Here is a 24,505-nt window from a genome sequence, read left to right on the forward strand (position 1 = left end):
GTGCAGTCAGACATCTACGCGGGGAGAAGCGGAGGCCTGCTAAAGAAATGGTAGCCGCCCAGCTCCTCAGACCCACTGCAAAGCAGATGTCCACTGCAGGGCGTGGCAAGTAATGCTTCTGGATTGGGGGTCACAACTCTCTCTCGTCCCACCTCACCAAACACAAAGAATTCACACAAGTGGGGAAAGAATGCATGTTATGACTTCACAGTGCCTTTCTGAGGAGCTATGTGAAATCTTTTTTCCACCTTCCAGGTCTCAGCGTGCCTTCCCTTCTCCTCCCAGGAGACGATCTCTCCAAGGCTATGTGGCCTTAGGCAAGTCGCTCAACCTCTCTGAGACTCAACTCCTTATTCCATTAAGTGTCTTCATTTAGTGTTGTGAGATCAAAGCAAGAGAATGGAAGATAAAATGCTCTGTAAACACACAGTGCCTGATAGATAGGCCTTCTTTTTGCTAATCTCTGAAATTAAGGCCGAGAAGCTGAGCTCATCTCTGCCCACTGCACTGAGCGCGTGGGCAGCAGCCTTTGCAGACGCTCTGCCAGTCCCTCTCCTTTCAGAGAGCGCCTGACTGAGCGCCTGCTGGACTGCAGAGCCGCAGGGCAGCAGCGAGCGGAGGGAAAGGGCTGGGAGGGGAAGTGGGGCGCGGCACGGGCTTCTCCCACAGTAAAGACAGGAAGCTGCCAGCAGTGGAATTACATGTTAAGAATTACATATTGGGTTGGCCAAAAAGTTTGTTTGGGTTCTGCGTAAGATGAAGTTTTTCGTAAGATGTCACGGAAAAACCCAAACAAACTTTTTGGCCAACCTAATAACATATATGATACAGTGAAAACAGGGGAAGAGAGTTCTGCTTCTGGGGCAAAATGCCTGGGCTGGAGTCCCAACTTTGCCTTTTACATGTTGTGTGAGCTTGAGCAAGTTGCTTAACCTCACCGACCCTCAGCTTCCCTACCTGCAGCATGGGGACGATGCCAGCACCTGCCCGCAGGGCACTGCTGGGGGGTTAAGTGAACCACGTGACGCACAGCAGGTGTCGACAGACTGGCGCCCCCACCGCCATCACTCCAGCTGCCCCAGGCGTGCTCAGCCCTGGAGCCCTTCTGCTCAGCTGCACCCCAGTGTCCCAACCTTTCCTTTCTGCGCCTCCACAGGCCATCCCGCAAACTCTGTTCTGGAGTCCAGAGGACCAGACAATCTACGTCACCTGGGAGTCTCCAACACCGGGGCGCCATCAGGACCAGCTGGGCAGCCCTCACAGATGCAAGAGCCCGGACATCCAGGCTGATCCACTTTCTGGTACAGATTAGGACGTCAATCTCACGTGGCAATTAGGGGCTATTCCCAGAGCGGACGCTGTGGCCGAGTCCACAGGCCAGGGCGGCCTCCCCTCCAGACGCCTCCAAGCACCGGGGGGCAATTAGACGGCCGTTTCATTCCCCGGGGGTGCAGGAGCCAGTGGAAAACTCCATTTGACCGACAGCTCATTTTCCCAACTGACAGATGATTATTCTCATTATACCGAAGGATTTGCTTTCCTCCTCAAATTGCTAACATATTCCTCTGCAAGGGCACGTACCTGACGCAGTGATGGTGCCGGCCCACAGTGCGTTCTCTATGCTCAGGCTCTCGCTGATCGGGGGGTCGCTGTCCTCCTGCAAAAGAGCAGATGGACACAGGCTGGCCCACCCAAGTCTGCACGGAGCCTGCTGCTATCTCCAGCCTGCTCTTTGCAAGAAAGGAAGAGAGGATGACCCCCGCATTTGGAAGCCAACAGCCCAGCCGGGAGAGAAGGACCAGACTCATAAACCCTTATCCTTGGTGCTTCAGCCCCACGGAAATACCTGAAAACAGTAGTCCGTGACTTAAGAAATGCAAGCTTCCAGCACTGGGGGAACATTTCACAAGGTGGGAATGAATGATAATATAAAAGGGAAATCCATCAGAAACAACCCTTTGCTGGCCTATCTGAGGGCTTCTAGAACAAGAGCAGGCACAATTCAATATAGGTTCCATAAACCTATCATCTCAGGTGCCTGAAATAATTCAAATTTAATTTCTATTCCAAAAAATTGGGATATGATTTAAAAGTTATAACCATGGTAGACAGGACTTGGAGGATACTCATTGGAAAAGACCCTGGGAAAGACTGAAGGCCAGAGGAGGAGAGGACGACAGAGGATGACATGGTTGGATGGCATCACCGCCTCGATGGACGTGAGTTTGAGTAAACTCCGGGAGCTGCTGATGGGACAGGGAGGCCTGGTGTGCTGCAGCCCATGGGGTCCTAGAGAGTCAGAGATGACTTAGCGACTGAACAACAGCAATGAATGGGCTCATGTGAAAAAGACAGAGCAATGTTAATTACAAGAACACTTGGCTCTCAGTAGTCAGCAATGAAAGCTGTTGGGAGGCTGCAAGAAATTCCCAGTTGTGTCGCCTTTACTGAGAAGCAATATGTCCGTTTTCAAGGTGGAGTCTTCCGATGGGGACATCACCCCCACGTGACACAAAGCTACGCCCCGACAAAGCCCTGCTGGCACTGGGCAGCGGGCCTGCACCCCGGTCACGCGCCCCCCCGGGCAGGACCCTGCGCCCCTCGAGGCTTACTCACTCGGGTGAAGGTCCCCACGAAGTTGTGGATGTCGATGTTTGGCTCTTCTGCATACACGTATGAGCGAATCTGAAGAAGGTCCTGTCCCACAGGGGTGACATTTTGGAGGTAAAACAAAGTCAGCGCATGATTAAAAGGGACTTCGGGAAGCATCCACCGTTTTTCAAAAGCAACTGTACTTTCCAAACAGGCCCTCAAAACCACAGGGCAGGTGGAAAAAAAGGAAACCTTCCAGCAACTTAGTCTGGGAGTCTCTACCTGCAAGATCCCCAAACACCCTGAAGCCTTAAAGGGGAGAGTCTGTGTTTGCCCGGCTTTTCCAGAACTAATCGATGGTGGACATCCCTCCCCATCTTCGACACTCTCGTTCACAAGAGTCATTCAAACCCACTGAAACCCTTGCTCATTCAACAAAGGGCCACAGGGCGCTGACTTTGTGCAAAGCCTCGGAAAGGGCAGAGAGGTGAGCAAGGGTGCAAGAACGCCTCCCACCCAGCAGGGTGGCTACTATCAAAACAACAGGTACGAGGACTAACCTTCCTGGTGGTCCAGTGGCTAAGAAGCCACCTGCCAGTGCAGAGGACACGGGTTCAACCCCTGGTCCAGGAACACCCCTCATGCCTCACTTGGGGCGACTAACTGAACCCCCACAACTACCAGGCCCCTCCTCTAGAGCCCGGTCGCCCCAAGAGCAGAAGCCACCCCACCGGAAGCCGCGCCTGCAACCAGCCCCCGCTCGCCGCAACTGCAGAAAGCCTGCACAGCAACCCAGACCCAGCCCAGCCAGAAGCAAATAAATAAATGAGGTTTCAAAAGCAAATGAAACCCCAGGGGCTTGTGCACACAAGGCAGGAGCGGGCCTGTTTGCTCCTGGAGGAGAAGGGCGAGGGTCGGGGGTGGAAGGCAACGCTGGAGCCGGTGGGCACGGGGACAGGGCGAGAAGGAAATCCTTCAGAAATCCTTTCGCTGGCCTGTCTGAGGGCTTCCAGAACAGGGCAGGGCCTCCGCAGGGAGACGAACCGCAGGACTGCGTCCCAGTGGCCGCGACGCCCCTGGAGGGCATGCGCGGAGGAGCGCACAACTGTGCCGCCTTTTAGTTTCATGCCAGGTCCTCAGTCAAGGTTTCATAAGGGCTGGAGCTGCCCGCCACAGACCATCAACCCCGTCGGCTAGGTCGGGGCTCACAAGGCTACACGGCCTACAACCAGGGAGCACCTGAGCCACCGGGATCTGGGGGCCCCGCAGCCCCACCTCACAGCAGGCGGCCCCCCGTGTGGCCCCCGAGGAAGATGTCAGAGCCCCACCTGGACGCGGCCGTCGGGGGGGGCTTCTGCAGGGAAAGCTACTCACAGCGGCGGTGGGCAGCCTCTGCGTGCAGGCCACCGGAAGCCGAAGCTTCCAGTCTGTCTCCCCATCCAGCTGATCCGTCCGCAGGAAGCAGGACCCTGTGGAGAGAAGAGGGGGCGCCCTCTGTGCACGTGCGGGTCAGGACTCCCCCCACCCCCATCACGGGGGCGCCAACAGCTCCTGCTCCGGTCCATGTCAGGACAGCCAACCAATGGCCAAGAGGCAAGAAGTAATACCCGACTTCCTGCTTCCGCCATCAGTTCCGGGTTTAAATCCCTGCTCCTCTCCACTCACAGTGGGAGCCGGGGCTGGGCTCCTGACAATGCTAAGCCTCAGCCTGTCGTGTATGTAAACTGGGGAAAAACGCAGACCTCACAAGCTGGCTCTAGAGGATTCAGTGGGGGTGATCGTACCCCCAGACAGCAGCTGGCACAGGCTCACCAGCATTCGACTACGAGGTGCAGGCGTTATGAGTACCTTCTCAGGAACCGAACCTCCTGGGTTCAAGGCTCCATGGCTCACTAGCTGCGTAACTTGAGGAAGCTGCTTCCCGTGAGCCTCAGTCTCCTCGCGTGCACAAATGAGGATATCAGAGGGCCGACTCACAGCATGAAGACTAGAGAGCTGCTTCACGCAAACTGCTCCGACCCGGGAAGGACCCCGGAGCCGTCGGCCGTGACTCCCCTGCACGCGTGACAGGTGCCGGTTTCAGCCTGATGTGTGCACGTATGAGCAGTCAGATCCATGTTTCATCAGACAGAGGAGCCACCGAATATCCCGTCACTGACGGTGAGACTTCTGAGAACTTTCAGGAAGACCCCTTCCAGTCCATCTTTTGTTTTGTTTGTTTTTGGAAAAAAGAGAAGACTTCTCGGACCCTAATCCATTTTCACTGACAAGGAAATAAGGACCAACCCGAGGACAAAGCTGTAGTGTTTAAAAGACTTTTAATGGGAGTGCATTCCACGCACCCTGGATGATTTAGCATACACTCATTAGTATGCCCTGGCCACCTGATGCAAAGAGCCAACTCACTGGAAAATACCCTGAGGCTGGAAAAGACCCAGGGCGGGAGGAGAAGGAGGCGGGAACCAACACAAGATGGTTGGATGCACATGAGCCTGAGCAAACCCCGGGAAACAGTGAGGACAGGGAAGCCTGGCATGCCGCAGTGCATGGAGCCGCAGAGTCAGACGCAACTGAGCGGCTGAACAACAACAAATTAAATATGAAACCTCATCCTCACTTTTATCCAGTTCATCAGAGAATGAGGTTGCAGCAAGCTCAAAAGAGTATAAACGTGGATTTTTCTGAGGTTCAAAGATCTCTGCTTCTGCCTGCTAGGCAAGAGAAAAATGGCCTTGTTTCCTGAGAACAGCTTAAATAACAAAAATAAAAAGGAGATTTGAGTCAACTGATGAGGCAGGCAGGCAGGCAGCAGAGGGGGCAGCCACCCTGGGAAATACAGCCGGGCCTCCAACCCTGCTATGGATGCAGACGGCCGAGTGTCCAGCATCATTTCACGTGAGGGACGTGAGGATCCGTGGATTTGGTACCCACAGTGGGGGGTGGGGGGGTGTCCTGGAACCAACCCCCCTGGGACACGGAGAGACGATGGTAACTGTGACATGTAGGGTCTTGAAGGAGACTGAGAGGGTCACTCAGGCAAACAGGCTGTAAACAAGAAATAAACAGACGGGCAGGGGCGACCATGGCCCCATCGCTTGTGAGCCGAAGTTTGGGGGAAGGCCACCCCCTCTCTCCTGCCCCACCTCGTGACACACCTCCCAGTATCTTCTCAGAAGAGAGTCTGTTGCTGTTGGCTTCGGTGTGTTCGACACACTTCCTCATCCCAACTCCAGAGGCTGAGCTGAATACAGCCCAGCGCGGGGTGGGGGGTGATGCCCAGCCACCGCATGTGACCCCCCAGCGGTGACTCAGCAGAGGTCCCGCTGTCTCTGTCGTGATCAGAAGCTGTTGACCTGCACACACCAAGCACCCCCCCCCGCCCCCACTTCCTTTTTAAAGACTGCTCTATGAAAAGAAGCGTTTCTGGTCGGCCTCCATGGCTCCAAAATGAGCATCGACTTCTGTCAGATTTTCAACTGATTATTTTGCCAAATCACCACTGAAAGGTTAATGGCTATTTCCAAAATTGATCCCAGATGCTTACCGTTTTTTTCTGATGTCCTCAGAAAGATCATGTCGGCAGGGACCCGCTGGTTCTGTGTTATGAACAGAGAGACTGTTACCATGAGTGCCTCTGTGTGGGGATTTGCACCCCCCTACCCCTGGCCCACTCGGTGGGGAGTGGGGGGGCTGGCAACCAAAACCCACAGCCTCTTTTAAGTGTCTGCCGTTGTCGGAGACAGATCTGGGGATTTATCCTGTTTTTGAATCTGAAAAATCTTGCGCTGCTGCTGTTACATTGCTAATCCCCTATTGAAATCTTATCTTGAAAAGAGAGCTTCCCGTTTTCTGGCGAATCCAACCATTACCTCCTGCAACTGCAGCCTGCGGACCCAGGGGGCCCAAAGCCTGCTCCCCGAGCTGGCTCGTCCAGGCTGTCTGCCGAAACTAAAGACAGACGTACGCTAGGCTCATCTTTCTGCTTCGACCAGTTTTCTGGCTCGATATTTGGCTTCGAACGGGATTTAAGTAAGGAAGTCAAGTAGGAAGAAGCGAAAAAAAGCCACACTCGAAAAAAAAAGAGGGTCGCCAACAGTAGTCCTCGTGTAATTGTGAACAGGAAAGTGTGTCACAGCAGAAAGAGGTCTGCGAGGGTCTTCGCAGCTGCCACTCAGGAGAGCTTTGCTTTACCTCAAATCAACTCTGAGTTCTTAGATTTAATCCTTTTAAAAGAGCAGAGTTCACTTCCTACAGAAAGGAGCTGAGATGCAGTCCTTTCCTAATCAAGTATGATTCCAAGACGCTCCGGGGCCACCCCCGAATCCAACACCTTCCAGCGTACACAGTACTAGGAGATATGAGCCCTGGCTGGGCTAACAAACAGAACCACCGCGCTGTTTTTTAAAATGCATTTGTGGCCTTCTTACCCTTCTCATGTTTCACTTAACCCCCAGTCCCCATAAAATGACAGAAAAGAACAATGTTTAAGTCAAAAATACACAACCTAAAACTGTTCAACAGGCAAATGACTAATATTTTTATGTGCTGATACAGGCAGCCGACCTCTAGGAAAAAACTTTATGATGAGTTAAAAACAAAAAGACTCCCAAAGAACACATCAAACAGGAAATGAGAGCTTGTACTCTTCGTGTTTGAAGTGGGATTGCTGGCTGAGCAGCACAGAAACCTTGAAACCGTATTTTGTGTCTCACGTTTCTCCCGGGCAAAGGTGCTGGGTAGAGCCCGGAAAGCTTATGGCCACAGATACAGGAATCGCACTGCAGGATTAAGTGGGCGTGACCACGCCCCGCGCATGCGCGCCCACACAGCAGCGGTCACAAGCCCCGAGGATCCACTCTCACCTTCTCGACGATGATAAGGTCTCCCACCTGGATGCTGGAGCTCTTCACCTTTACCGTCCCTGCAAAGAAGCAGGCCCACGATATATCACGTCTGAATTCAAGTCGTGTCGCTATAGAGCGTCCGCTAGCCTGCACACCGTGAAGGATGTGCCCCCCAATCCCAGCGGCTGCAGCATCTCCTGCCTCTCTGAAAAAACGTTCTTCTGCTGCAGAGACCAATTCAAAACCTGATCCCCACTTCTGAGAGCCCTGGAAGGACTCAAAGGCCTCAAGTCAGATCTTCTGTCCTAACGGCACCTTAGAGGCGCTTCTGAATCAGCACTATAAAAGATGCATTCAGCCTCACACACACACAGAGAAATGGGGATCCATGGTCAAAAGATCAACACTGAATTCTCAGCAGTACCAAAAAGAAGCTAACCCAAAATGACTTTTTAAAATTTGCAACTGCCGTGCAGTATGGTTCATATGGGCCCCCCTGGTGGCTCACACAGTAAAGAATCCGCCTGCAATGCGGGAGACCCTGCTTCCATCCCTGGGTCAGGAAGATCCCTTAGAGAAGGGAATGACCCGCTCCACTATTCTTGCCTGGGAAATCTCACGGACTGAGGAACCTGGCGGGCTACAGTCCACGGTGTCGCAAAGAGTCAGACATGACTTAGCGACTCAACAACAGCAAATGGCTTATATGATTCTAATCAGACCGCACAACTCTGGCTGGATGCTTATCTGGATAAATAATAACATTAAACATGGATTCCATGCTAAGCGAGGTATACACATTGACATCCTAATGGCTTCACTTCCTCCTCTCAATGGCCATCAGAAAAGATACTATCTCTAGCTTTCAGACAAGGGAAGTGGGCTCAGAGAGGCCCCATCTGCCCCCAGTCTCACAGAACAGGTCAGCACCAAGAGGCACAGCCCCACCTGACTTCAGAGGAAGGAAGAAAAAACAGGAAATTCACTTCAACTCAAAAAACATTTACTGAAGTGCCATGGTCTAGGAATTCAAAGAAGATAGTCCCTCATCCTAAAAAAGCCCACAGTCCCATGCAGGAGTCAGCAGAGGCATCCTGGGAAGCGCAGGACAGTACACAGTTTACGTTCTGCAGCCAATAAACAAACTCCAATCTCCCAACAACTGTTCTCCCCAAAGGCCAATCCTCTTTTGCGCGTTTATGTTGGACAATGTAAAGACCATTCCTGGCTCCCAGGCCGAGATGGTGGGCTGAATTTGGCCTGCCAGCTGTAGTCTGCAAACCCATGAGCTGTGAGAAAGACAGCTGGATAGATGCTGTGAGTGCAACATAGAGTGAAAGCACAGGAGTTGGGTGGGTGCAGAAAGGAAGCAGGAGGGAGGCCTCCTCCCTGAAGGAGGACCGAGAATGGTGACTGGCACCCCGAGGGCACGTGACCGACTCACCCCAGGTTCAAGCCCCTTCAGCTGAGTGCCTGCTGGAGGCCAGGGGCTCCCAGGGGGGGCTCCACAGACTTGCACCCGTGGAGCGGAGCAGGCAGGAGACACACAGTGAGTGGGGGGGGGGCATGGGGAGGTGTCGACGAGCACTCTACAGGGGAGCTGAGGCCAGACCTGACCAGAGGATGCTGGCTACCAGCATCGGGAAAAAGGTATGAGATGAGAAAGAGACGCGTGAGCAGTACACGTATGTGTGTGGCCGAAAGCTGGAACTCCTTCAGCAAGACCAGAAGTATCGCATGGAGCACAGAGATGAAGGTCTGTGGGCGGCCAGGTGGCCCAGCACCTTGTGAACAAGCCTGCAGAGGACACGGGTCTTCACCCTCGTGAGGGACGGGATTCCCACACGGGGGAGCAGCACCACCAAAATCGTCATGCTCCTGGCACCTCCTGTTAGGCCCATTTAATAAGTCCAGGGGTCCTGAATCTGCTGTCCCCGACTGTAGGCTTCTTTATCTGACATACACCCAACATTCCCCACCAGGAACTTGTGCACGCAGCTCAGATTATTTTATCTGACACTTTTCACATCATTTAATGCCACAGGTCTTTCCAGTAATTCATCACTGCTGAGATGCTTCAAAGCATTCCGAAGACTTCAACTGAAACAATTCTTTCTCAGAGGTTCCACAGGGTTTGATCTTTAACTAAGGTTTGTCCTTAATTAAATTCTGTCATGGTTAACAGTGAGGAGACCTGGTGCTAAAAGGGCAGCTCTCAAACACAAATGGCGTCTAGGCACGATGCAGAGCGTTCTCAAGGTGGCTCGCCGGGCCCAGCTGGACCCTCCCTCCCCCAAAAAGGGAGACTCCCATAGAGCCTTGCTTCCATAAAGCAGAACTCAAGCCAACAGCCTGAGCCGGGGCACCCTTGGAACCCACTCGCCTTAAGCATCGATGACGCTGCTATCTTTGCGCTAATCCTAAGAGTCAGATCATTAGAAATGCATGAATGAACAGGGGGTGTGAAGCAGAGAATTCTTTTCCTGCCTGAACAATGTTTCTGGCCCCACCAGGGGGGCAACAGGGAAAAAACACACAACAGACACACTGCTCTTTCTGAGCAGCTTATCAAGGCTCTTCCTGGAGGGAAGATCGTAAATTCAGCACGTCCCCCTACCCCCACCCCCTGGTGCCCGTAAGCTTTTCCTGATTTTCCTTTGCCTGAGTTCACCCCAACTTTCCCAAACATAAATTTACACATTGTCTTTGGTGTTCTCAGTGGAATTTATGCTGGTGGCCTGACCCAAACCATCCCTGAGCCTCTGTTCTGATCTTCAAGACCTACTCACACGTTTTCTCCAAACAGCCAACCCTAAGAAGAACACTGTTATAATTCTTATTAAATAATAACTGCATCTGGATGTGCGTGGGTATGTGAGCAAGACAGAGGACAAAATCAGGGGGATTATCCTAAAAAGGTTAATCTAGGGACAGAAGAGATTTATCCTTTTCTTTGGCATATGTACTTTCTAAATGCTTCACGATGATTTTTCTTTTTTCAAGAGTTAACATGAGAGGCTCTTCCAATAAGAAAAAATATATAATAAATTAAATTAGCTCCAACCTCTAAGTGACCAGGCCCAGACTTCCCCTTCCACGGCAGAGTTCTGATTTACGGTCAGTTAATTTGAACTCTGCCTCTCTGTCCATCTGCTCTGCCTCAACAAAAACCCCTTTAATCCACTGCGCTTGCAGAGCAGTTTCTGACCAACCCCGGCAGGCCGATCCCTCCAACAAACCCTCCTACTGTAACGGGCTCCATGTCGGGAGTAGAGCGGGGGGTGAGGGGGCACCCCCCCATGAGGTCCCTGGGGAGTCTCAGCCACAGCCCCCTCGTTAGCATGTTAGTATTCGGTGGGAGGAGCCTCAGCTTTTCAGGTTCCACACGGAGACCCTCAGTCTCACCCGCTCCGCTGAGCCAACACCCAGGCCGGACTATAAGTTTGGACCCCTCGGGTCGTGCTGGCGTTCTGGGGTGATGACAGCTGCGCGGTTCACAAGCGTTAAACAGGCAGCTCGCGGGGGCCGCTGCACAGCACAGGGGGCTGGGCTGGATGCTCCGTGATGGCCTAGAACTGCCATGGTGGGACGGTGGGCAAGGGGAGGAAGGGGGTCCAGGAGGGAGGGGACATGTGTACACTCACAGCTGGTTCATGCCACTCCACCTCCGAAACCAACACAACACGGGAGAGCCAACATCCCCCAAATTAAAAAAACAAGAATGCCTGGCTCACATCTGCAGGCAGAACACACGTGTCCCTGCTCGTTCTGACAAGAGAAGGCAGAACCAGAAGAAGGAGAGGACGGAAAGCGGCCGGAAGGAAAGAGAAGGGAAAGCAGAGATCCCCACTTCGATTCCATCACTGGGGGTTTTGCTGCCCACATCCAACATCCGGATGACACGCCCTCTCTAAGGCGGCCTTGAGTGGTAAGGAAACCACCGCTGCGGCAGGACAGAAACAGGCCCAGAGTCAGTGGGGAAGAACCGAGCACGCAGTGGCTGGGATTAACTCCCAAAAGAGAAGAATCTCAGAACTGTGGAAAGGGTCCAGAGCACATGATGTCTAACCATGCCCGAGCCGCTGTTCTGAGCGTTCCACCAACGTTCCTGCAAGAAAGGAAGAGCAGAAACGTTCACGCTCTCGCACAGCTCCCCATCTTCCTGACAAAGGAAAACAAGGCCTGAAAAATGGCACAGTGACAGGGACGATGACCTAGACCCTCAAGAGAGACGAGATCCTGAGGCTCCCCGGTGGCTCGGTGGCGAAGAGTCCGCCTGCCAATGCAGGGGGCACAGGTTCGATCCCTGGTCCTCGAAGATCCCGCAAGCCCTGGAGCAACTGGGCCTGTGCCCTAGAGCCGGGAGCCACAGCTGCTGAGCCCATGGGCTGCGACTCCTGAAGCCCACATGCCCGAGAGCTGACGCTCTGCCACAAGAGAAGCCACTGCAACACGACGCCCGCGCACCGCCGTGAAGAGGAGCCCCCGCGCACCACAACTAGAGAGCGCCCGCGGGCAGCAACGAAGACCCAGCACAGCCAAAGTGAAGAAGCTGTTCTGAGAGAGAGAGAGGCGCTCTCCCTACAGTCCCGTATCGGACTGCAAGAAAATTCCCTCAACACCCCACTGGGAAGTCAGCACAACTACTTCCCAAGGGCTCCGATTTTCTGTCCTTTTTTTTTTCCCATCTACTCCAGAGACTCCTACAGCTTCCAGAGACAGAGCCCAGCCCTGTATATTCACGTGACCTGTGTATTCACATGGACCCCCTTACCCTTGGGCGAATGGCCTACTCTTTTCATACCATAAATCTTAATAACTTTTAAACAAGGGACCCTGAATTTTCATTTTGCACCACAAATTACACAGCTGGTCCTGCTCAGGAGTGAAAACACGCACTCAGACCTTCTTTACAAAGGGAGGAGGAGACCTGGTCTAGGAACTGAAGACACAGAACTCCCACCTTGCCCCCCAGACCTCCCTTCTCTGTCGGACCCTGTCACACTCAACCTCCAACCTCTTGGCTCTGGGATTTTCACGTATCTCTGCAGAAACTCTACAGAAGTTGGGTAAGAGATTTTTCAAAGGTTAAGCGGCAGATTGCCTGCCAGCCACATCCTAAATCATGAAATGCCTTCCATAAAATAAATGCACCCCGTTCAGCTTCGGCCACTTCACCCAAGCCGTCTCTTGAGTCAGAGTTTATAATGGGGAACAAACTTCCAATTACTAGATCTGTTTATTTCTGCAGAGATGGACCCCCGAGCCTTTCATAAGCAAACCTATTGAGCCCAAACCATGCTTTTCATGGATGAGAGCTTCAGAATAAGGGCAGTTTGTCTACACTGCAGAGAGAAACCAGATGTTTTCCATGAGTTGAAACAAGCAAATGACAATTCAGTCAAACTGCAGAACCACCCGCAGAAAAAAAAGTAAATTCCAGGGCACTAGTACGTGTGGGTCAATTTTCTGACCCCCGAACACCTCCAGCTATACTTCTATTTTTCATTGTGCACGGAGGACATTAATTGCCTTTGTAGGTCTCTAGCAGCAAGCTCCAGGCACTAACCCTGGTTAATGTATAACTCCTTAACTCGCACTCTAATCTGACTGTGACAGTGATGAGTTGTAAATTCTACGGCATGTGTACATTTCCTGGGCTTGACACGAAAACGCCTCTGCAGGCCCGGCAGAGTTCACAGGTTTAAAGTTGATATTTTCGTCTTCCAATCGGATTGTCTTGCATTGCCCAAAGCCGGAGAAAAGACTGTTATGTGAAAACAGGGTGGAAGAGTATTATTATAAATTCCACGGGCCACTTCCTGGGGCTTTTGTTTAAATTAGCGGGAACTTTAAAAAGAAAGGCTGGAGTTTAAATTTAACAAGTTTATACTCAACAGAGGCTTTTAAAATAAATATATAAATGGTCCTCCCCTGCTTCTGGTGCCCAATAATGATGGAATAGACCAACACCCCCGGCAGGGGGTAAATACCTGTTGGGAAAGATAACAGTGCAATTTGCATGTGAGATTTTTTTTCCGGGGTTGCTTTTTTATTTTGATTAAACAGTAGATCAGTTCACCAGTGATTTGTAATAAAGTGAATTCTGAGTAGTTTGAAAGAATAAAAGGAACCTTATGAGTTTGAAATAACAAACTTCGCATCTGTCAGAAAATGTATGGGAAAGTGTTTGGCAAGACCTATTTTAAGTTAAGACTTGTAAAAGCTAATGCTCTGAATCTTAATGAGAGAAGCCTGGGAAGGGAAATGCTTCGCTTACTGAGCTGTATTTGAGAGCCTCAGTAAAAACCTTTGCAATTGTTTTGCAGCAGGAATATCCAAACGACCATCACTAAGCAGATACAAGCTATTTATGAATAAAATAGATAAGGTCCTAGTGTTTAGCATAGGAACTGGATTCAATAACCTATAATAAACCACAGTGCAAAAGGATATGTGTATGTATTACTGAACCACTGTGGTGTACACCAGAGATTAACAGAGCACTGTAAGTCAACTGTACTTCAGTAAAATCAAATTTTCAGGGAACTGTATTCAATGTCCTGTGAGAAGCCGCAGCAGAAAGAATACAGAAGAAAGAACTGTCCGTGTGTGTCTAACCGAGTCGCTCTGCTGTACCGCAGAGGCTGGCACAACACTGGGAATCAACTGTACATCAACTTCAAAAACACAGTTTAAAATGATTTTTAATAAGAAAGTTTTAAAAGACCATCACTGTAATTCTCTTCTCGAGAAAAGGATGAAGACATTTTTAGTGTTATCCCATGTCTGGACAGAGTTCATGCTTTGAAAACGTGAATGGTACCTGTGTTTAAGAATACAGGGTTTCCGTTTAGCTAATTAACTATTAGCTAAACAACTGCCGCTAATGAACCCATGTTCCCTGCCCTATCCGATCTCCTGACGAACTCCACTGGAATACAAGGTCCTAAAGGAAACACATGTGTATCTTTATACTTCAAATTTTAGTCATATTCACTGCAGTCCTAAATAATGGGGTAAAGTGGATTCTGAATTAAATTTTTTAAAATGTATCACTCTCAAATGGAAGTGAGATCCTTGAGGTTACTCTGTAACTGGCAAAGGGTGCATAGAGCAGCATGGAGGAACACTCTGGAAAGAACGGAGGAAGGGTGAAGATACCAGCTCCGTTTTTTACACATCTGTCCTAAAAAGCTGAAGATAAGAGAGTCCCTCCATTTTGCACAGACCTTTGACTTATGACTTGCGGTTCACCCTATGCCCAGATGTCCCCAGCAGGAAAGAAGCACCAGCAATTGTGTTAATTGTGCTTCTGTTTGCACTTTCTTTCAAGGCTAATTATCCACTTGCTTCATTTAGCCCTTGATCACAAGTTAGTCTGGGAAAACATTCCTGGCATGAAGACCCCTGGAATTCATCTGGTGAAAATTCGAAACCAGTTACCCACACCCCACCTGTGATGAGCAAGGCAGGTTCCCCGCTTCAGAAATAAAGTTTGGGTTTGGGGAAAGTCAAGGATAAAGAAAAATAATTCCTTTACTAATTATTATTTCTTGGCCCAAGCCAAATCTTTCAAGTAGCAAAACAAAAGGTTTGCTAAGTCTGCTACAACTTCAAGACCCTCTCCTCTTCGGCGTTGGTGTTTCCAGGGCCACCGAATGCTATTAATTTGGAAAGACAGCTCTACAATTAAAGTCATAAAATGCATAAAGGTCAGAGAACCTCTCTTAAGTCCCTCATCAGGTTTCAATGTGGATTTCACGCAGGAGGAAAGGGGGTGATTACTTATTGAAAAGCGTCCTTCCTATGTGGCTTCCAACAGTTTGTCTGCTTCAGAATGAGGGGGCTGGATCGGCTTCTTTGGACTCAGAAATGTGTTTTGTCATATTGTATGTTCAATATCCTGTAATAAATCATCACAGAAAATAATCCGAAAAGGCTTCCCTGTTGCCTCAGAAGCTGCAAGAGACGCGGGTTCAATCCCGGGTTGGGAAGATCCCCTGGAGAAGGGAGTCACTCCAGTATTCATTCTTGCCTGCAAAAGCCCACGGACAGAGGAATCCAGTGAGGAACCATGGGGGTCACAAGGGTTGGACACAGCATAGTGACTAAACCACCATCATACATGCGTGCGGGGCTGGCCCAAAAGACCTCACAGAAAAGTGCAAATGGACGCTTTGGCCAACTCAGTATATAACTGAATCACTTTGCTGTACCCCAGAAACAAGCACAGTGTAACAGAACGCTGTAAATCAACTAAGGCAGCAATTTTAAAAACGCCTTTTTAAACTATGTACTAAAGCTGAAAACTGTGGCAGTTAAGAGACCCTACGGGGAAGTCTGAGCCTCAGCTCGGGGCCCAGTGGTGACCAGGCTCACAGGCGAAGGTGTCACATGAGACATCCAGGCTCACGCCGCAGCTCTCCCCTGTAACTGCCACATCATCTCGGACACGACGCTGTCCCTCTCCGAGCCTCGGATGTCCATCTGTAAAACCCACCTCCGTGAGGCTGTTTTAAAAAGTACAGAGCAGACCTTACCCAGCGCCTGGCTGGTTTACAGTCGAAAAACCTTCCTTCGTTTTTTCCTCTCCTGCTTCTCACTCTGGACAGCATTTTTCTAACAGTTCCAATGCACCGTCTCCCTGCTGCATGCTGTGATGACAGATTCCCGGATCACAAAATGAACTTGCCCAGAGTCTCTGGTCTTCACTGGCCTATATGGTCTTTTCTTCTCTTTTCCCAGGAAGAAGCGGCTCAGGAAACAAGGCTGAATTGGGAAGAACAAGATGGAGCCAGAACGTGGAATTCTGTCCCCCACGCTTCTAACCATCACTGTCCGTGACCTTTGGGAGACTCTTTCTTCTTCCTTTCTTCCAGCTGTGCCGGGTCTCTGTGGAGGCTTACAAGCTTCTCCACTTGCTGAGCACAAGTTCTGAGTACAGCACGCTGGCTCAGTTACTGTGGCACACACACAGCTGTCCTGCAGCGTGTGGGAACTTAGTTCCCTGACCAGGGATTGAACCCTAGTCCTCTGCATTAGAAGGCAGGTTTCTTAACCTCTGGATCACCAGGGAAGTCCGCCGGAGAACTCTTTACCAGGCCACTTCCCGGGCATGTGATCCACGTGACGGCACAGGGGGATGCACTCGGAAGCGGCCGTGACTTGGTTTAACGCTCTGCTGTGCCATCTTGAACTTCTGAACAATTTTTGCACGGGGGCCCCTTGCCCCTCTGCATTCAGCACTGCAAATCACAAAGCCAGCCCTGCCTTCTTTCGTCCTCTAGGACTCAGGATGCAGGTCACCTCTTCTGCGAAGACACCAGCAGCTCCTGCCTGATGCACTCCCATAACCTCCCCTAACTTCTAGCTCGTACCTCCATTTAGTCATCCACCAATATTTAAGGAAGCCCTGCTACAATACCAGTAGTGCTGCCTTTCCTGGGCACAGACCTAATCCCAGCCCAGTGCTAAATTCTTCTCATGCAAGACTTATACTCACGGCAACCCTCCAAGGTAGGCACTATTATTATCCCCAATTCACTGACTGGTTAAAGGATCTGCCCCACGTCAGAGGGGCGGCAGAAGTAGGACTCTTGAATCCGGCAGAACACAAACTCAAAACCACTAACTTCTTCCACCGCCAGGCACTATGCTTAGGACCATAAATGCAGTGGTTGCTCAGAAGGGCCATAATGCTCGTGCCACTACGGTATAATTACGAATCACATTTTAGAATCATCCTATTTACCTGTCTGGATACCTTGCTGCACCATTAATTCCTTGAAGTCCCAATCTCTCATGTTTATCTCTGCAATACAGAAACCTATCACAAACTCTGGGAAGTGATGGAGTCTCAAATACCCTTGAAGAATGAATAAAAGGTCATTTGTACATGTAGGTTAATTTTACTATTGCTGCTGCTGCTGCTAAGTCGCTTCAGTCATGTCCAACTCTGTGCGACCCCAGAGACAGCAGCCCACCAGGCTCCCCCATCCCTGGGATTCTCCAGGCAAGAACACTAGAGTGGGTTGTCACTTCCAAATACTTATTAAACTATGACAATTACATTAAAAATTGATCTACTGGTGTGTTGTTCTAGATACATCTTGATTGAAACAAGATGATCAAAACCCTTGGAAGCAGCAATTAAAAAAAAAAAAAACTATCCATTTTTCCTCCCAGTGCTAAGTTCCTGATTTCCAGGGTTTTAAGTTCAGTTGTTTAAAATCAACTTTTTCCCTCCAAGTTCAGAACTCTTTCAATTTGGTTAACATAATGCCTCTAAAACTTTGGCAACATCCCAGAATCTTTGCCATTGACATTCTTATAATGATACTAACTGTGCGATATCTTGAATCTAATTTTGAGATATTGGGCAAACACAAATTGAGGGTCAGACTGCAAAGTGGCCTGAAACTGGCCTGTCCTTTTCAGAAATGTCAATGTCACAACAAAGAAATCAGTGGCGCTCTGCCAAGTTAGAGGAGATTAAGGAAGCAGTCAAATGCAGCTGGCAAACCTGTACTGCTTTCTGGACTAGGAGAAAGAAAAACACTATTAAAGAACATTTAGGGAACAAATGGCAAATTCTGAGTGAGAAGTCTAGAGGAAGTTAACAGTAATATATTGATGATAAATTTCCTGACTTTGTAATTATACTGTGTTATTTAAGAGAAACATCCTACTAGGAATTAAACACAATTATTTTGGTGTCTCAGACAGTGAAGAATCTGCCTGCAATGTAACAGACCCAGGTTCGATCCCTGGGTCAGGAAGATCCAGGAGAAGGGCATGGCAACCCACTCCAGTATTCTTGCCTGGAGAATTCCAGGGACAGAGGAGCCTGGTGGGCTACAGTCCATGAGATCGCAAAGAGTCAGACACAAGGTAATGACTAACACACACACACACATTTAGGGGTTACCTGGAGAAGGAAATGGCAACCCACTCCAGTTTTCCTGCCTGGAAAATCAGTCTATAGCTATAGTCCATGGGGTTGGAAAGAGTTGAACATGACTTAGGGACTAAACAGCAGCAGCAGCATTAAGGGGTTAAAAGGAAATAATGTCTGCAACTTAATTCTCCAAGGACTTAGAAAGGGTGAGGGGAGAGTATTCAAAAGCAAGAGGTCAAAAACTGATAAACCTGGGTGAGGGCAAACAGGAGTTTTCCACACAATTTTTGCAACTATTTTGCTAGTTAGAAATTATCAGCACCCTCTACCCATTTGGGCTTCCCCAGTGGTTCAGATGGTAAAGAATCAGCCTGCAATGCAGGTGACAGAGGTTCGATCCCTGGATCAGGAAGATCCGCTTTGGAGAAGGGCATGGCAACCCACTGCAGTATTCTTATCTGGAGAATTCCACGGACAGAGAAGCCTGGTGGGCTACAGTCCATGGGGTCGCAAGGAGTCAGACATGACTGAGCGACTAACACTTTCACGTTCTTTCCCCAATTATTTAACTATATTAGTATTAATACAAGTGTTGCTATTATAAATCAGGAAATTATACAGAACGTAGGTAAATATTATGGCTTACAATCTCATGATCAAGGACTTGTTTTGGTTTCCAAACTTTCTTGAATTCCAAAAATAGCATTGAAAAGTACATTTTAAGATGCCATGTGATAAAAACAGAAAATAGTCCTGCATGGATACCCATGCATGTACCTGCTGCCCTGCTTCTGAACTTACTAAAAGAAGATCTTGATGAAAACCCTTACTCCAGAAAATATTAAACGATTGAATGGTAAGGTCAAAAAGGGCTTCTTTCTCTTCCTCTCTCTGAAATCCTCCAATTTTAGCTTTTTACCTTGGCCTTTTCCCCAGTGTATCCAATAACTACACCCCCACCCCCTCCCCCTCAGCGCTTCCACGTTCCAAGCTGGAGGTTTTCTTCAGTGCGTTCTTTTCTGGGGCTTCTGGAACAAACTGTGGAGCCAGGGTCTGGATTGACACTCAGAACTCTGCTCCGTTCTCCCCTCCCGCTGGATTGGCATGACAGTGGAAACCACGGGCCACAGAAGGAGACCCACAAAGGAAGGCAAGCTCTGAACACTGGAGCCATCTGCCAGTTCTCCTTAGGGTCTTTTCAAGAGCTGAAGGGAGCTAAAGCAGAGGCTGAGAAAGGGGGTCTGCAGGGGAGGGCAGAAAAAAAAAAATCATTCACGGGAAAAGCAATTGCAACATGAAAAGAAGCAAAGAAGGTGCGGAGCCTGGACGGCTGACGCATGGGGTCCCCAGACCCGCCTCCTGAGCTCCACAGAGGCCCACCACACCCTCTCCGGAGGAGCTTCTGTCGGTTGCTGAGCGCTGTCAATGTTATAGTCAGAGTATGTTATTAAGGGAGGATTTAATATACACGAACCACAAAAAAATGTCTTGCAGAGGGGTCTTCTGGTTACCCCCGTGGAAAGCCCAAGCCACCTGCCTTTGCAAAGATTATGTTGGGGTTTCTTTCTTCAGGTAGCAAAACGCCCTAAATATAAGTAGTTTAGCAATAATAAAACATTTCTATACCAACTCTAAATCCCTCCTTTTCCCAGAGACTGGCAACTTTTTAAGACCAACTATGAAAATCTGCTTAAATGAACTAAAGCAAAATACTTGCATGCGGTTGCTGTCTAGTTACTCGTCGCGTCCGAGTCTTTGTGACCCCGTGGACTGCAGCCCACCAGGCTCCTCTGTCCATGGGATTTCCCAGGCAAGAACACTGGAGTGGGTTGCCATTTCCTTCTCCAGAGGATCTTCCCGAACCAAGGATGGAACCTGCATCTCCTGCCCAGCAGGCAGATTCTTTACCACTGAGCCACATAGGAAGCGTGCCATCATGTGTTTATACTAAAAAAAAAAAAATTGGGGGAGCCTTAAATAAATTTCTCCAAAATTTTTCCTAGAAGGAAAATTCTCCTCAGATCCCACAAACTACAGATGAACTGCTTCTTGTGAAGACTGAGGCACTTACATAAAGCAGTTCACAGCCTGGCTGGGTGCAGGCTCCCTCAGGCATCTATCTTATCTCTTTCAGAATTCTCAATTTCCTGGAGGCAAAGCACAGCTTTTATCCCCCTCAACTGCTCCTGAAACATTAATCCCTGAACAGGATCAGTCATCCTTGGGTGTGTAAGGTAACATTCTCATTTCTTACCGGAAATCTAGGTAGAATCCGTACTTAGAAATAAAAGTCGACATCAGTTGGGTTGTTTGGTGGGTTCTCCATGGTGTATTTGAGTGGGTTTTTAAAATTCCACCATTTCAAAACTTCAAATGAAAGTCTGCCTAGTCAATTCTCCTCGGGTCAGATGCCTCACTCTTTATTCTTCCATTTTGAAAATTTATACGATCCCTCAAAAGAAACCTTCACAGATGCAACATTTAGTATGAAGCCTGGTGCCTTCTTAAAAAACTAACACTGCCAAGTTGTCACATTAGTTTTGTGATGTTGAAAGGATATCTTCTAGAGCTATGCTCCCTTGAAAACCTGTGTAGGAGAGTTTACAGCCTCCACACCAAGAGAGCTGAAGTGGCAGAGAATCTGCCTGCAACGCAGGAGATATGGGTTCAATACCTGGGTCGGGAAGATCCCGTGGAGGAGGAAATGGCCACCCACTCCAGTATTCCTGCCTGGGGCATCCCATGGCCCCAGGAGCCCGGTGGGCTACAGTCCCTGGGGCTGCAGAGAGTCAGACTCAACTGAGCACGCACACGCCCAAACCCCAACAGAAGGGCTGCCTCCTCAGCCAGCGGGGGAAAGGGGTGAGCACGGAGAGAATGTCAGGAGCGCACAGTTAATCCCCGGCGGGTACGGCGCAGGTCACCCATCAGCACGGGCTCCAGGGGCACAGTGATGGCCCAGGGATATGGCCAAAGTCCCCCCAGGCCCGGGGCACATGCTGGCCTCCCTGACGTTGGCCACTGAGTGACTGCCCCGCCCCTGCCGGCCACACCCCACGGCCCTGGGCTGTGAACTCTGCTCCCTGACGGTCAGTGCCCTGTGGCCGAGTTGGGACCCAATGCCCACTCTGCCGCCCGCCCCCAGGGCTGGGCAGCAGGAGGCTGACCTCTCGCCGTGAGGCGGCTGTAGACCTGGGCGTTCACCTCCTTGTCCCGCGTGTAGCATCGGATCTCCTCCACCGCCTCTCGGATGATGGTGACGGCCAGCACAAAGCCCTGCAGGAGAGAGAGAGAGACTTTGTTCTCAGAGGCCACAACGTTCTGCACCTGCAGAAACTTGGATGGGTAGAACCAAGCAGGTGGGCCACCAGGGCACAAAATGAGTCACGAGGCCTATTTGTATCGACCTGCCAGTAGGGAAATCAACCTTCCAGACATAACACTGTTCAGATCAGTTCAGTTCAGTCACTCAGTCGTGTCCGACTCTTTGCGACCCCATGAATCGAAGCACGCCAGGCCTCCCTGTCCTCACCAACTCCCGGAGTTCACTCAAACTCACAACTATCGAGTCGGTGGTGCCATCCAGCCATCTCATCCTCTGTCGTCCCCTTTTCCTCCTGCCCCCAATCCCTCCCAGCATCAGAGTCTTTTCCAATGAGTCAAATCTTCGCAAGAGGTGGCCAAAGTATTGGAGTTTCACCTTTAGCATCATTCCTTCCAAAGAACACCCAGGACTGATCTCCTTGCAGTCCAAGGGACTCTCAAGAGTCTTCTCCAACACCACAGTTCAAAAGCATCAATTCTTCGGTGCTCAGCTTTCTTCACAGTCCAACTCTCACATCCATACATGACCACTAGAAGAGCCATAGCCTTGACTAGAAGGACCTTTGTTGGCAAAGTAATATCTCTGCTTTTCAATATGCTGTCTAGGTTGGTCATAACTTTCCTTCCAAGGAGTAAGCATCTTTTAATTTCATGGCTGCAATCACCATCTGCAGTGATTTTGGAGCCCCCCAAAATAAAGTCTGATACTGTTTCCACTGTTTCCCCATCTATTTGCCATGAAGTGATGGGACCGGATGCCATGATCTTAGTTTTCTGAATGTTGAGCTTTAAGCCAACTTTTTCACTCTCCTCTTTCACTTTCATCAAGAGGCTTTTTAGTTCCTCTTCACTTTCTGCCATAAGGGTGGTGTCATCTGCATATCTGAGGTTATTGATATTTCTCCCAGCAATCTTGATTCCAGCTTGTGCTTCTTCCAGCCCAGCGTTTCTCATGATGTACTCACTGCATATAAGTTAAATGAGCAGGGTGACGATATACAGCCTTGACGTACTCCTTTTCCTATTTGGAACCAGTCTGTTGTTCCATGTCCAGTTCTAACCGTTGCTTCCTGACCTGCATACAGGTTTCTCAAGAGGCAGGTCAGGTGGTCTGGTATTCCCATCTCTTTCAGAATTTTCCAGTTTATTGTGATCCACCCAGTCAAAGGCTTTGGCATAGTCAATAAAGCAGAAATAGATGTTTTTCTGGAACTCTCTTCCTTTTTCCATGATCCAGCAGATGTTGGCAATTTGATCTCTGGTTCCTCTGCCTTTTCTAAAACCAGCTTGAATATCTGGAAGTTCACAGTTCATGTATTGCTAAAGCCTGGCTTGGAGAATTTTGAGCATTACTTTACTAGCGTGTGAGATGAGTACAATTGTGCGGTAGTTTGAGCATTCTTTGGCATTGCCTTTCTTTGGGATTGGAATGAAAACTGACCTTTTCCAGTCCTGTGGCCACGGCTGAGTTTCCCAAATTTGCTGGCATATTGAGTGCAGCACTTTCACAGCATCATCTTTCAGGATTTGAAATAGTTCAACTGGAATTCCATCACCTCCACTAGCTTTGTTCGCAGTGATGCTTTCTAAGGCCCACTTGACTTCACATTCCAGTTCAGATAAACACCAACAAAGATTCCATACACTGCTGAAGATTTTCCAATATCCTTTCCTTAACTTTTTTTTTTATTATAAGGTCTGTGTGTGTGTGTGTGAGTGTGTGTTCAATCATGTCCAACTCTTGTGACCCCATGGACGATATCCCACTTGGCTTCTCTGTCCACGGAATCTTCCAGGCAAGAATACTGGGGTGGGTTGTCCTTTCCTACTCCAGGGGATCTTCCTGACTCAGGGATCACACCCACATGCCTTGCGTGTCTTGCACTGGCAGGCAGATTTTTTACCACTGCGCCACCTGGGAAGCCCCCACTCCTTAACTATTGGTTAGATTCCTCTGCAAAGAAGGGGACGGGGTGAGGTGGGGACTTCTTACTTGGCCACAAGGTATGTGGACTCTTAGCTCCCCTAGCAGGGAACACACCTGCATCCCCTACACTGGAGGCAAAGTCTTAACAACTGAACCGCCAAGGGAATCCTCATGTTAAAGTACTGACTGCATAAGCACCCATTAGTAAAAGGAAAATTTTAAGCCACCCCACCTTCCCACGTTAGATATCCCTACTCATAAAACGTAGTGCGGACTGGTGTCTGTCACCCATGGTAGGAATCTATTTTCGTCTTGATTTTTCTTCTTGTATCAATAAAAGCAAGAGCAGCCATTCATTTTTCTTACAAAAGAGCCTTGTCATCTCTCTTTTTAAAGTCATTTTTTTTTAATACAGAGGGCACAACTGCCCCTGAGGTTAGCAGTCGTGAATCCTTTGAGGATTTCATTTTCATACTGTTTACCCCGTGCAATATATTAACTTCGATTCAAATCTCTTTCGATTTAAATCTCTTATGTAAATCTAGTCAGCGATGTGCCGCTTTGCGGAACCCCTCCCAAGGCCCATACATCTTTGCCATCAAAGGATTTCTCCTGTTTCCAATCAGAAGGAAAGTACACATTGAAGCCACAGAAAAACCGGTACATTTCAGAATGAAAGCGTGACCAGACCACATAGGGAGGCGAGAAAACCTGGTCAGGAAAAGCGCGGCCCACGTCTGCAGAATCCCCACCCCCCACGCCGCTGTTTTGTTCTGCGCCAGAATCCAGGTTTCGGTTGTTTGTTTTTTCAAGTGTTCCAGTTTCTAGTTCTCTCTGCGTGGGCCTGGCTAAATCCCATCGATGTTAATGGGAAGTGTGTGCTTACCACAAAGACAGGAGGGGCTGACCTCCCTGCTG

At 49.5% G+C, this 24,505-nt stretch overlaps 1 protein-coding gene across 6 annotated transcripts in view; it reads right to left on the minus strand.

Moving 5' to 3' along the window:
• The window catches only part of ATP9A (ATPase phospholipid transporting 9A (putative)), a 130,151-nt gene that overhangs the window by 68,856 nt on the left and 36,790 nt on the right, over positions 1-24,505 (minus strand). For all 6 annotated transcript variants that reach the window (XM_069547053.1, XM_069547051.1, XM_069547057.1 and 3 more), the window contains exons 4-9: positions 21,504-21,612; positions 7,455-7,513; positions 6,137-6,188; positions 3,967-4,061; positions 2,617-2,697; positions 1,582-1,657 (exon numbers count right to left, since the gene is read on the minus strand). In XM_069547053.1, the coding sequence (XP_069403154.1) occupies positions 1,582-1,657; positions 2,617-2,697; positions 3,967-4,061; positions 6,137-6,188; positions 7,455-7,513; positions 21,504-21,612 (472 nt within the window). The remainder of the gene's footprint in view (positions 1-1,581; positions 1,658-2,616; positions 2,698-3,966; positions 4,062-6,136; positions 6,189-7,454; positions 7,514-21,503; positions 21,613-24,505) is intronic.

This window comes from Ovis canadensis, chromosome 13 (genome assembly GCF_042477335.2).
Source record: "Ovis canadensis isolate MfBH-ARS-UI-01 breed Bighorn chromosome 13, ARS-UI_OviCan_v2, whole genome shotgun sequence".
Classification (NCBI taxonomy): Eukaryota; Metazoa; Chordata; class Mammalia; order Artiodactyla; family Bovidae; genus Ovis; species Ovis canadensis.